This window comes from Bidens hawaiensis, unplaced genomic scaffold (assembly GCF_021521415.1).
Source record: "Bidens hawaiensis isolate Kalapana, Puna unplaced genomic scaffold, B.hawaiensis_p1.1 tig00033626_1, whole genome shotgun sequence".
Taxonomy (NCBI): Eukaryota; Viridiplantae; Streptophyta; class Magnoliopsida; order Asterales; family Asteraceae; genus Bidens; species Bidens hawaiensis.
In genome coordinates, this window is record NW_027495785.1 from 83,478 (window position 1) to 97,779 (window position 14,302).

The 14,302-nt window shown below is 35.3% G+C and overlaps 1 protein-coding gene and 1 pseudogene across 2 annotated transcripts; one reads left to right on the forward strand and one right to left on the reverse strand.

Annotated features, from left to right (window-relative positions):
• Positions 1-3,832: 3,832 nt before the first annotated feature.
• LOC143585220 (uncharacterized) lies at positions 3,833-5,381 on the forward strand. Its single transcript, XM_077067055.1, has one exon. It carries the CDS (start codon positions 4,869-4,871, stop codon positions 5,379-5,381), a length of 513 nt encoding a protein of 170 aa, XP_076923170.1. The 5' UTR covers positions 3,833-4,868.
• Positions 5,382-6,174: 793 nt separating this feature from the next.
• LOC143585203 (ACT domain-containing protein ACR9-like) lies at positions 6,175-10,827 on the reverse strand (annotated as a pseudogene). Its single transcript, XR_013144517.1, has 6 exons — positions 10,619-10,827; positions 8,162-8,380; positions 7,961-8,066; positions 7,373-7,694; positions 6,997-7,281; positions 6,175-6,622 (listed from the first exon to the last, which is right to left on the reverse strand). The product of XR_013144517.1 is annotated as an ACT domain-containing protein ACR9-like (transcript).
• Between the last annotated feature and the right edge of the window lie 3,475 nt (positions 10,828-14,302).

Sequence of the window (14,302 nt, forward strand, 5' to 3'; positions counted from 1 at the left end):
TTCTTCGCAGGTCCCCACATTGGCTCGTGTCGACGAAAAACCCTCCACATGTTTTCCATTCTTTTTTCTTCCTCTCCCGGAGGGTCGAGGCAACTCTTGTACGTTGTCGTCACCAAAATTAATATTGTCTTCGTCAACGAGGAGGAAGTTATGAGCATTAGAGGGTTTTTGCAGGTGTGCTCGAATTTGTCGAAGACGAGGTCTTCGACCGTTTTGGAGCTCAAGATGATGCGCCAAATCGTCGAGCAACCGGAACGGTGGGTTCTCCTTTCCATTTCGGGCAAACACGAAGTCTCTCCCAAGAAGTTAAATACTTAAATATCTTCCCTTGTCGCCCTTCTTGTTGCCCTTGAGTTTGATAGTCGGCTAGCGCTCGAGCTTGGATGTTGGCGCCATTTTTTCCGCTACTCCAACCAGTTTATTTCACTCAGTTGTATATCCCACTATATTTTTGGCAATCGACGTTTATGACCTTCCAATTGGCTTAAACCTCTTATTTATCCCGGTAATCAACCGGATTGGTCGAGATCTGGACCCAAGCTTCAAAGACTTACAAACTTTGGGACCCTTCGAATTGGTGATCCAAGCTTACAAACAAAATATTAATTTAAAATAAATACTAAACAAAATAAAATAAATACTTAATGTTAAACATCCGAATTTGTAGGAGTTTGGTCAATTGGTAACCACACGTGACAGTAAATGCTAGCGATATTGACTACACGTGTTAGTGATTGTAAACAATAATGATCATGAGCAGCGGTAACATACCTCTCACTTAATATTTGCATTTAAGGTTTTCATTATTGTAACCGCCCAACTGCTAACATTTAAGCCACCAAATGTTATATTATTTTGTGAAGAGTTGTAACGTTTAAATCAGACATTTGTGATAGCTCCCTGCTTGTTAAAGGGAAATCTTTGGTATGTTTAATACCCGACATAAGAAGTTACGGTTTTCAAATAAAATAGACTATCGTTCTTGCGATAACCTTTTGAAATACTTTAATATGATAATGAATTTATACATGGTTCAGGAAGTTATCCATGATTATTGGAAAATACGATAACCAGGGGAGAATCCTATTGAGGGCCAGGGGTGGGGCCCGGTACCCCCTGTTTTTTTTTTGCAGTAGTGCACATTAACTCGTTTTTCGTCCGAAAATTTGTATAGATAGTATAAAATTGACAGTTTTCGGGCAAATAAATATCGGCCCCACTTGTTTATGAAAATTTTCATACAATTTGAGTCCCCCGACATTTTCGTCCAAACTTCGCCATTAACGATAACTACAAACTAGTCACCACCCATGGAAATTTGATAAGGTGTATAACTTGATATCATTTATTCATTTTATATTGGTGAGTTGCTCACTACAAACCCAAAAGCAAGTTGTTATATTGAACGTCAAAAACAATATTGTTTTAAGGATAAAGTTCACTTGTTTCAAAACATTAAATTGAGCTATAAATCGTTACAACACTAACGCATGTCACATTGTTGTCAAGTTCCACATATTTCTCATCCCTTATAGATTAGGCAAGGCATCGAGTTCTCTAACCATTCAGCAAGAACAAAACTCGATTTGACCAAATAGCTATATGTAAAATCAACCAAAAAATAAAAAGAGAGAAAAAGAAGAAGAAAAAAGAGTCCCAACCATTGCATTAAAGTAGCATGTGTACCTAACCAGCAAGGTGGTTAGTTTCCCGACCATGATCCATTTTTACAACCTTGATTCTTACGCAATATTTCAGAGTTCATTAATCGAAAGAAAGGAAAGCCTTTCTATTCCTTTTCTTTTGATCATTTTCTTTGCCATTCACCTCATCCTTTTTCCTTTCTTTTCCTATCAATTCCTTCCATTTTGAAAGAAAACAATCTCCTCCCATTAAACTCTATAATCATTTTTTTTCTTTCTTTTCTTTTCTTTCCATTAATGAAACCAGGGAACACACATTTTTATTATTCCTTTTCTTTCGTTTCAAGAAAAAAAAAAATCTTAGAAACACACTTTTCTATTATTTCCTTTTCTTTCGTTTAAAAAAAAAAAACTTAGGAACACACTCTTTTTCTTGTTTCCCTCACTTTCTTTTCCTTTCGCCCCTTCAATAAAACTCGGGAACACATCCTTAGTGTGTGCATCGATAATTTTGTAACACTAGACATGATTCAATACAATTAGTTGGTTATGATCAAATAATTTCCTGAAACTAAACATACATAAAAGGGTGATATGTTACATTGTGCTTGTATTCAAGTCTCGATGAACCAAGGCAACTTAGTTTCATTCGTAAATTAGTTTTGTTTGGTTACTTACATTTACACAGTCATGCGTTTTTCTTAACAAACTAAATCGGATATACACAGAAAAGAAAACGCAAATAGCCATGTGTTTATTGTTCATTTTAAATGTATTCCTTTATTCCATGTACCTGCTTAAATCTTTACTAATTTGTGCGAGGTAGAGTTTTAAGTAGCAAGGTAAAACTCTTATCAAGGAACAAAATACTGCTAATGCTTTCTACATCTTTGTCATTTTAGATCATTGACCATGTAATTAACATGATATACGATAAAAACTTAAAACTTGTATGTGAAGTTACTCATCTTATGCATTATTTTGATCTTATATTTTAACCATTTTCTAAAATCTCTTGGAATCCAAGTATTTAATAGAAAAGTTAATTATTTGCAACATATATCTATGTAAGAGCATTCACAATAAAGAGGTACAAAAACATCCAAAAACATACATAGAAAGCTTCCACATATAAAAAACACAATTCTTTAATAACACTAAAAACTCACCCAATAAGAAATCATAAAAACACCTAAAAACATTGTCATATCATTAACATCTTTTACATTTAACAAAATTATCATTATATTTTTATCCACTAGCTAACCCCTTACCCGACCCCACCATCTGCAAAAGGGTCCATTTAAGCTCAATTTTTCTAGTTATTGGTAAATGACTTCTTTAAAAATATTACCTAAAAGTGACTATCGCAATAGAGATAAACGCACGATGTGTAAAAACTCTAAAAAGAAGCTCTAAAAACGGCCTTATTGCGAATGTATAATGTAAATTCAAATAATGAATAAGTCTAGTGGTGAATATAAAAAAAATAACAAGTATGGTGACAAATTTATAAAAAGCCCAAAAATTGTTGGGTGAGTTTTGTGATTAGCTGAAAAGTTGTTATTGCTGCCCCTTGTGGGTTTGTGAAGTGAGTCAGTCAGTCAGATTAATAGAATAGATCTCGACCACTCGGTCCTCGTCTTCCTTCTAAACCGATCGTATATCTTTCTCTCTCCAATTATTAAAATTAATCTCAATCTCGCTTTATAATACATCTTATTAACTGTAATTCAGAACTAATCTGATTATATTTGTTTAAATCGTCAATTGAAGCCAGTTTATTGCTGTATTGAGTACTGAATTGTCGATCTTACACATAGTAGTTGATCGTATTGTTTTATCGATTCACAGTTTTCGGAAACCGATTCTAGATTTCTAGATCTAATTCTATGAATTGAGACGAGCATGCTATTTATTGAGAATTATGGATTTAAGTGTGAATTAGAGTGTTTGAATTGAATTAGGTTTGTGAAGAAGTTAAGAGTTTAAGATATGATATCAAACACTGGAATCCGCATCGGAGTCCAAAGCGGAATTTAACTAGTTCAGTTATAAGATGTTAGTCACATTTAGGGCTTAATTTATGGGCATGTATACTGATAAGAAGCATGATTCTGCTGTTAGTTGATTTGTGTCTATGTAATGTAAGTTAGTAAATCGGTTGGTTTTAGTTAGTTAATTAAAGTCAAATGTTGAGGTATACATACAGATTATTTTCTCTAACTCTTGTTAATGGTGTGCTGAGTGTGCGTGATTAGCAAGCCATAAGAACCGTTTGCCAGTTCCTTGTTCTTGAAGTTGCTTAATCAGGTGATTGACTACTGATTCTACAGTTTAGAGCACCGATTCTATCGTTACTGTTAAACTCAAGAATTGCAGACTGCATCGGTTAACTAACCATGTTCTATTTTATTTATTCTGCTACCATCTGAAATTTAATTGCTAATAGCATGAACTGAGTATTTCACAAGCTAAGTGCTCGGACTTTTTTCCGTGTTCTGTTATCGTACCTAGAGAAAGTTTATGGCTGCGATGGGACTTGGGAGGTTGAATCAAAATGGGAATTAAATTGGTGTGGGTCAAAATGGGTTGCTTCAGTCTTATATCCATTTTTGCGTTTTATTAATAATTTATACGTTAAATGTTGTTACAGAAAGTCTAAAACTAGATTATTACAATATGGATAATTTCACTTTGGTTTAAATAGTGCAACTTTGGGCATATTGAATACACTTCAGATGAGTTGCTGTATATTTAACCCATTTGGCCAGTATCCTTTTTAGTTTGAGCATCATCAACGGCTTGGTTTTAGCCCCAAATACGCCACATCATCTGTTTTTATTATTGTGGTGGTTGGTTTTGATGGCTGGTTTTAGCATCTGGTTTTTTGCCACAAACTTACAAAAACGAGTTGGTGGTGGCGGATCCCATTTTCTATTAGTATAAAGGTGGTGCTGATGTTGCAATGCTTTTAGGTTTTCTTATTGGGTGGGTTTTGGGTCTTCTTTAAAATGAGTGTTTTTATGACGTGGCAGATAAGTAGGCATGTTTTTGGGTATTTTTAGAATTTTAGGCCTACTTATTGTGGATGGTCAGTCTGCTTAAGCCGTTTGACCATCTGACCCATTATACATAAAATATAATCTACATCTCTATATGTGTGTTGTAATGGAGGTGATAAAACAATGACTCACATGTTAATCTCATTTCAACTTTCTATAGATGGACAAGGGGAAAGGAGTAATCGGAAGCCGAAAATGGGCCGTTGATTTCACCGACAACTCAACCGCACTGTCCATCCGTGACATTCCCGACCCACCCGGCTTCACTCGTGCATCACTCGATCAAGATGACTCATCCCTAGCCTGCCAAAAGAAAGACGCAGAGGCAAACTGGAAGTCTCAGAAAGCATGGGAAGTAGCACAAGCACCGTTCAAGAATCTAATGATGATGGGGTTCATGATGTGGATGGCTGGTAGCACCGTCCATTTGTTCAGCATTGGCATTACATTTTCAGCCCTTTGGCAGCCATTGAGTGCACTTCAAGGTGTTGGTAAGGTTTTCGAGCCTTACAAAGATAATAAAGTGGACCTTCTTGCACCTAAATTAGTATATATTGCCTTGAATTTGGGGGGTATGTTGCTTGGTGTCTGGAAGTTGAACACGCTTGGTCTTCTTCCAACTCACGCATCTGATTGGGTCTCCCCTTTACTGAAACCTATTGCTGGTTTTTAGCTTATGATCTGAACTATTTAGCATTTTTATTGTGGACTCCAGACCTCATTCGTGTACTACTTTGTCAAATTATTTAATATTTAGCATTTGAAACGCCTGAATTTTGAGAGATGTTTGAATTTGTCGAACCGTTAGTTTCCTGTTTTGAAGTTTTCGATTGAAGTAGATTGTGTTCCTCAGTTTATGGGCACATGCTTTCTAGAGAATGCTCAAAACTGTGGTTGTGCTATAAAGTAAAAAACCACCATAATCTCTTCTTAAATTTGAAGGTTTGATTAATGGCTAAAATAAAACCTACAAGTGCTGTTCTGGTTTTTGTAAACCTTTTACTTTATTAGAGTACAAACGACAATCCTTTGTTATCTATAAAAATGTCACAACAGAACATTTTTGACCAATAACTAAACATGTACTTGATGTTGTTCATAAACAATTAATTTCAGTTATAACCAGTTAACAAGCTAATTGCAATCAACAAAAATTCAGTTGTATCTTCTGTCAAATAAAATTAGCAATTACTTAAATTTATAGAATAGACTAAGGACTGATAAAAACATAAGTAACAGAAAAATCTTTCTTATGTTATATTTTTTATAAATATTTTAAAAAAAATATAAGTAAAAGCAATTGGAAAACACTTTTCTACATGCTTCTGTAAATGTCAAGGTTATAAGTTGATTTTAATATGAGTTATATCAGTTGGGTTCAAAATAAGACTATAACCAATTAGCCTAAACCAAATTTTAAAAATTAGTAATAAAAAACTAGTTTTTCAATCACTTATCAGTTCTGTTTGGCTATTCGATTTTAATGTCTCATTTTACCACTTGTATAGCTTGTTTAAGTTTGGTTCCTCAAAACACAAACTTGTGCTCGGGTTAATCCGTCAGTGGTTGTTCCTAATCAGAATACACACTACTGTTACAAAACATAGCAAGCATGTACCAGAACTGCAATCACACGTACAAGTACTTTTCAACATTTTTTTTCCATTTTTACACCATAAATCCGCACTGGTCTTGACAGCCTTTTTAGAATCTTCTCATTCATGTGTTTGATGACCTTTATGGACAATGGATGCATGAAACCTTTGCTCACCAGCCCATCAATGTTCGGCTCACTTCGTAAACAATATCGCGTTTTGCTGTATTGCTGGTTGATAGGAGTCCCCCAGTTTCATCCAAAAGGAACCTGTACACCTCCCATTCGCGATTTGATGCCGAGTGTCTTCCTATCTCAGCCTACAAAATTCAAACATCTCATTTTGCTAATTTTCAGTTTCTGTATGAGTGTTCAATATTTGGTTTCGAACCACTTAGAACAAAAACTAAACTGAAACTGTATTAACTAAACTGAATTTTATATTTGGTTTAGACCGAACAGAATTAGATAACCGGTTTTCGGTTCTAGAAAAGTCTATTTGGTTAAAACTAATGTACCCAAATTACATATCTAGAGCTATGGGCTATGAATTTTCTATCTGTAAAGCTCATCAAACATTTACCCGTTACAAAGCCGAAATCCAAACAGACGCCACTCGATGTTAAAATTTGCTTTTTTTTGTTTGAAATTGTAATAATATTGAAGGGTTCACTTTATTGTTGAAACTACTCACCGAAAAGACACATATCCTGAGCTTCTTTAACGCGAGTGTGACGTCATAAAAAACGCGAGGCCTTCCCTTCCCAGATAGCTCAACACGGTTAGCAACCAGGAGTTCTGTATCGGGGCCTCGATTGGTTATAATGACTCTCAATGGATGCAACATCTCTTCCTTTAGTCAGGAACATAAAGCAACTTGTGAATCCTCGTCTACAATCTCTTTTCCATCTTCCTTTTGGATAAACAGGTCCAAATTTCGGTATCCATTAACACTAACATAAAATCTTCCATGCAGAACCTGAAAGTAAGCAGACAATTTAAAAAGTAAATCCACAACTTTTATAAGTATAAATGCATAATATAAAAAGTAAGATGGTCATATAATGTACCCGCATATCACAGTCCTTGAAAATCTTTAAGGCGTCATAAATGAGACCCTTTTGATCAAGACATTTTATTTGAAGCAAGGTATGTGTTGGACTCAGTTGGTTATCAACTGTTATACTAGCGTTGTTCGGCTGTTCTTCCTTGCCAACAATTGCACTGCTGAACAATTCTTCTGCAACTTCTTCAGAAATACAAGAATGCCCTTGTTGAGTGTCGTATTCGGGGCCTGCTAACTGAAGTTCACAGCTGATACAACACTCTCCTAAAATGACCCTAAGGTGCTCACATGTTTCCTCACACCTAATCTTTGTGTGAAGCTGGTCCCTGTTATTAATTGAGCAATCTTTCACATTAGTCGGTAGTTCATACTTCATATCATGGCGTAAAAAAAATGTTGCAAAACTTTAGTGAAAACTATTTTTCACTAACTTTGGACTCAAATAATTATATTCATTTAAGTTTTTATAAGTAACAATTTCTGGGTCTGCTTCTACCGTGTGATAGTGCTGCAACGAACTAAATTGCGTCCAAAACAGAGCTAAGATCAATAAGATATCGATGCTGGAAGTTGGGTGGTTAGAAAGACTTACATGGCATCTGTAATAAAGAACATGTCCAAAACCTTTCCATCCGGTGTTGTTGTCACTTTAACTCTTTGAATTGATAGATCTAGCTCACAAAGAACTTCGGTCACGTCTATAAAGTGAGTTATTACCATGTATCAGAACATTAATAACACTTTAAATATATATAATAAAAAACAAAAGGGCGGTTATTAATTTATTATATACCATGTATCAACCCTTTTCGATCCAGGGAGAAGACTGTCAGTAGGTATAGTGAAGGTGGTTTAGAACCAATGGTAAGCTGATTAAGATAAAATGTCGGCAAAAATGAAGGACAACAAGATAAAAGTCGCTTGTTCAAGTTCTCCCAATCAACCCTGAGTGAAATTGGGCACGGGACTACCCACAACACTATGTAGCACCATTTTCCATCGGTTGAGAAGTCTGATGACAACAATGACACTAATCATCGAACTAGTACTTGTTAATAGATGTGGATATATTAAAGGAAAATTATCAAATATTTTGACAAGTCATGACTAACTAAGAACTATTCAACATAGAAATATGTGGCCACATGTTAAATTTGTCGTCTTAAAATAATCTGATCTGTTGCGCCAGAATGAAATCTTGCGCGATGCTTGGTTGATCGGTAATTTTGAAAGTTAGAAGGATGTATTTAACATTGACCGGTTACACAGATAAATAAATTGATTTAGTCTGGTTCTTTTAAATTGGTTGGTCTACTGTGTGTCAGATTAAAAACTTACGCGTTGAATTACATGTGGCGCATGGTTGATTAGTAATTTTAAAAAGTTACAAGATATTTTAAATTATTAACTTGAGTATATATGGATGATTTTCCGTAAATAAATTTGAAATTTAGTTTGATTTTCCTTTAAAACTGGTTGGTCTATTGCGCCAAATTAAAATCTACATCAAATTACATGCATCGCGTGGTTGATTGGTAATTTTAAAAATTAAAGGATATTTTAAAATTATGATAGGCTGTATGGATGACTTTCCATATATAATTTTGAATTTTAGTCTTGTTCGTCTTTTAAACTGGTTGGTCTGTCATGCCAGATCGAAATCTGGCGCACCAAATGACATGCACCGAATGATTGATCAATAATTTTAACTTTTTTAAAAAGTTAAAAGGATGTTTTAAATATTGACAGATCAAAATCTGGCGCACCAAATGACATGCACCGAATGATTGACCAATAATTTTAACTTTTTTAAAAAGTTAAAAGGAAAATGACATGCACCGCATGGTTGATTGGTAATTTTAAAAATTAAAGGATATTTTAAAATTATGATAGGCTGTATGGATGACCTTCCATATATAATTTTGAATTTTAGTCTTGTTCGTCTTTTAAACTGGTTGGTCTGTCATGCCAGATCGAAATCTGGCGCACCAAATGACATGCACCGAATGATTGATCAATAATTTTAACTTTTTTAAAAAGTTAAAAGGATGTTTTAAATATTGACAGATCAAAATCTGGCGCACCAAATGACATGCACTGAATGATTGACCAATAATTTTAACTTTTCTAAAAAGTTAAAAGCACCAAATGACATGCACCGAATGATTGACCAATAATTTTAACTTTTTTAAAAAGTTAAAAGGAAAATGACATGCATCGCATGGTTGATTGGTAATTTTAAAAATTAAAGGATATTTTAAAATTATGATAGGCTGTATGGATGACCTTCCATATATAATTTTGAATTTTAGTCTTGTTCGTCTTTTAAACTGGTTGGTCTGTCATGCCAGATCGAAATCTGGCGCACCAAATGACATGCACCGAATGATTGATCAATAATTTTAACTTTTTTAAAAAGTTAAAAGGATGTTTTAAATATTGACAGATCAAAATCTGGCGCACCAAATGACATGCACTGAATGATTGACCAATAATTTTAACTTTTCTAAAAAGTTAAAAGCACCAAATGACATGCACCGAATGATTGACCAATAATTTTAACTTTTTTAAAAAGTTAAAAGGAAAATGACATGCATCGCATGGTTGATTGGTAATTTTAAAAATTAAAGGATATTTTAAAATTATGATAGGCTGTATGGATGACCTTCCATATATAATTTTGAATTTTAGTCTTGTTCGTCTTTTAAACTGGTTGGTCTGTCATGCCAGATCGAAATCTGGCGCACCAAATGACATGCACTGAATGATTGATCAATAATTTTAACTTTTTTAAAAAGTTAAAAGGATGTTTTAAATATTGACAGATCAAAATCTGGCGCACCAAATGACATGCACTGAATGATTGACCAATAATTTTAACTTTTCTAAAAAGTTAAAAGGATGTTTTAAATATTAACAGGCTATATGGATGTTTTTCCATACAAAAATTAAAATTTAGCCTGGTTGGTCTGTTGCGCCAGATAGAAATATGTTTCACCAAATGACACGCAATGCATGTCAATTTAACATCTTAAATACTAAAAAGAAAATTTTAAATATTAACCGGTTATATGGATATTTTTCCATAATAAATTTAAAATCTAGTCGTCTAACGATTCTGAAAACACTGTTAACAAAACTAACTTTCAATAACTCTTGAGTTAAAAAAACTAAAAACGATCCAAATTACAATAAAGAGACAGACAATATATTTTGAACGACAAAACCGATAACTTGGGAAAAACCTGACCTCCACGGGTAACATAGAGTCCGAATTCGAGTACAATCCTTAACAAGTCACAACCGAGCCTGGCCTTATCGGGGCAGTTCACCGTCACCACCGTGGGGTCGCCAGAAGTTTTACCTTCCTCAATCAACACCACGTCTTCCACGACATCCTCATCCTCCTCCGGCTACTATATTCCGGTGAATATAGCCGGAGACTATATAACTCCGGTGAGCTTATAATATTATTGTTGTTGTTGCTTATGCAAATAAATTAATTTAGTTCATTGGGTCTCATTTATCGGTGAGAATCGGGAGAAAAAACGAATGGGTTCGGTGTACATTTGTAGTGTGGCGGTGTGGTGGACCCATGTCAGCTCTCCAACATGTGACACGTGTCAGGGCTCTGTAAACGATAAGTGGTGTAAACCTGAAAAGCTGTGTGTAGCTGTGTCGTTAAGGAACCCTACGTTGGATTCTTTTTACAATAACATTAAAATTAACTTAAAATATATGGAGTTACAATTTACGACATGGAATATTTTATAATTTACGATGTATTAACCTTATGATATTGTCTTAAAATATCATGTTTTATAGATTCTATGAATAATTTAAAGTATGTTATTATTCGTTATTCCGTGCAATTATCAGTTTAACTGAATTGTCGTGAATAGTCAAACATTAGTTTAGTATAAAATACATTGTTAGTGTACTATAGGATGAATTTCATGTAAAGTTGAATCTATATTTTTAATCTAGGGTCGTTAATAACAAACTGTAGCATCGAGCCTTTAAAAGTTTGACAATACGTGTTTTACACTTTATATAAATTCTTTTGAACGTGCACCATAAATTCTATTCCTAAACCTAGTCTATGTTATGTATTTGTCTAGTGTGAGACTAAAACCATAAAACTCCTAATGAGAAGGGATACTTCTGTATAGTTTATATCATCTGATACCGCTAGATTAGAAATCATTTGATACAGATTAAGCATTTGCGTTTCATTCTTTATCCTTATCTTCATCTTTAAAATTTAGAGTCTGTCTATGTCTCTTTTCATTTGCAATGTATCTTTATCTTCATTTCTAAAATATGAGATTGATAAGGAAGAAAGAGAAAGAAATAATTATAACAATTTAGAGACAAAGATAGAGTTGAAGTTGAAGAATAAGATATGGGTTATCACAGCAGAGGCCAATTGGTCCAGTTGTAACCCCATGGCTTTCCTTATGAAAGATCGGGTGTTTGAGTCTCGATTGTGACAGAAATTCATGTGCGAGCGAATAGTTTTATCACAACAGAGCTTTGAGCTGGATTTCCCTGAAACTGGTGACGAGTCGGGTCACCAACAATGAAAAGTAACACATAACAAGTGTAACATCCCGAAATTTTTATATTGATAAATAAAAGGAAGTTATGTTTAGTAATTTCACGTTTTAGTTATTTAATGTCGAGTAAGGAACGGGTCTTGGGCTTAGTTATTTTATGAACTCGGCCTGTCTCGACCCGTAGGAAGCCAACCCGAGCCTAACCAAACCCGTAGTATATAAACGAAAGTTCTTGACACTTCCACCATTTTCACCATCTTCCTTCACTTACACCCACACAAACACTCTCATTTCTAGAGAGAGAAGCTAGAGAGAGAAAGTTCTCAAATCACAAATCCGAGTCCACAATCTTGTTCCTAATCGTTTTTGGTAAGTCCCTCTCGAAAATCATCCGTTTTCATAACCATTTTCGACCTCAAATCGAGCAAAAACTCCCATTTTCGTAACTTGAGTTTTCGGGTCAAAAACCGCCTTGTTTTGGTGTCAAAATGCAAGCTTTTGTGTTTAAAAGTACTAGGAATCGATAGCCCTTTCAATCCCGAGCATTTCCATGTCAAAAACTTCGATTTTGGGTCGAAATCTGGAAAATCTGGAAAAACCCGTGGGTTTCTCCGTCGCCAGCTTGAAGGAGTCGAATCAGACTCATTCGATCGAACCAGTCGATCGAATCAGTCCATTCGATCGAATGCGTAGATCGAACAAGTCCAGTCGACCGAATAGGGAAGCAACCGAATGGTCTCCAACTCATTCGATCGAATGGGTTTTGTATTCGATCGAATGAGTGTTGTATTCGATCGAACGTGTTCCTATTCGATCGAACGTGTTCCTGTTTGATCGAACGTGTTGTATTCGATCGAACGTGTTGTATTCGATCGAACGTGTTCCGATTCGATCGAATATGTCCCTATTCGATCGAATCAAGCCAGAACCAAGTTGTTTCCAAGTTCGCCTAAGGTTCAACTTCGCCTGAAGCGAAGTTCGTTTATCAAATGAATTAAAAACCTAATGGAAAATGTGTTAAGGCAGTTATCGAAAACGAGTAGTAGTAGTTAATTGATATGTGTAAATATTATACAGTTAGCCGAGCCCAGTTAAAGAAAGGAATTACAATCAACGGAGAACGTAACCGTATTCAGGTGAGTTTCTAGCCCCATTTCCTTGTTATGTTTTCGGGGCTGTGTGCATACTCGATGTGAAGTGTGAATCCACTTACTTTAAGTGGTAAGTGTATGCTATAGATGTTATATGAGGTATATATTTATAATGCTTGTCGGTACGTGAACGATCTTCGGATATTGCACGTATCGCCAAGGATAGCGATTGCCAAGTGGTTGATAGTGTGTATGAATGATGTGATGTGACTTGTTCACTACGTAAATACTAAACTAATATGAGTGTGACCAAGGCAGGTTGAGGTAGAGTGTGTTAGAGGTAGCAGGAGTCTAGTAAGGGTGTTAGTGGCATAGCGTGAGTGCGTGATAGGGAAAGCCTATACGTGCCTTCGTTATTAAGTGGCATAGCGTGAGTGCGTGATAGGGAAAGCCTATACGTGCCTTCGTTATTAAGTGGCATAGCGTGAGTGCGTGATAGGGAAAGCCTATACGTGCCTTCGTTATTAAGTGGCATAGCGTGAGTGCGTGATAGGGAAAGCCTATACGTGCCTTCGTTATTAAGTGGCATAGCGTGAGTGCGTGATAGGGAAAGCCTATACGTGCCTTTGTAATTAAGTGGCTAAGCTGTAGGGGTAATTAAGTGGTTAAACAGTGGCATGTTAGACAGTGGACTATGTGTCTTCGGATACGTATATATATATTGTATGAAGTGGTTGTATGATAAGTTGCTTGATTAACTAGAACTCACTCAGCGTAGCTGACTTTTAGTATGCACGCAGGTGAGCTGATTATAGAGTTAGCATGAGGATGACACACGGCATGGATTGAACGGCTGGCATCTGAAGAAAGAAGTAAAGATGTTTTAAATATAAAGTTTTGTGTTATGGTATCAAAGAAAAGATTGAATGATTTGTAACAAATGATTGATGTTTTATATTCCGCGAAAAGTTTTAATAAACTCTGATTTGAAGAACTGTGTTTATGAGTAAATCCGACGCGAAAGTAGGGCTTCCGGGTTCGGGGCCTTACAAGTTGGTATCAGAGCATAAGTTCGAGAGATTTAAGCATCCTACATGCTTAGACTCGAACAGAAAATGGGATTTAAGTAAGAAAGGAAAGAAGATGCCAGTTCAAGAATGCCATGTGTCGCTCAAGCAAGATCAGTAAAGGTAAGGTGTATGATTAAATGATATATGTTAATGAGAAAAGAAAGATATGTGAACGTTAGGGATAGGAATAATTGATTGTTTGATTTGACAAACT

Bases quoted from the DNA above. Each gene is read 5' to 3' on its own strand.
- LOC143585220 (XM_077067055.1), top strand. From the start codon at position 4,869: ATGGACAAGGGGAAAGGAGTAATCGGAAGCCGAAAATGGGCCGTTGAT.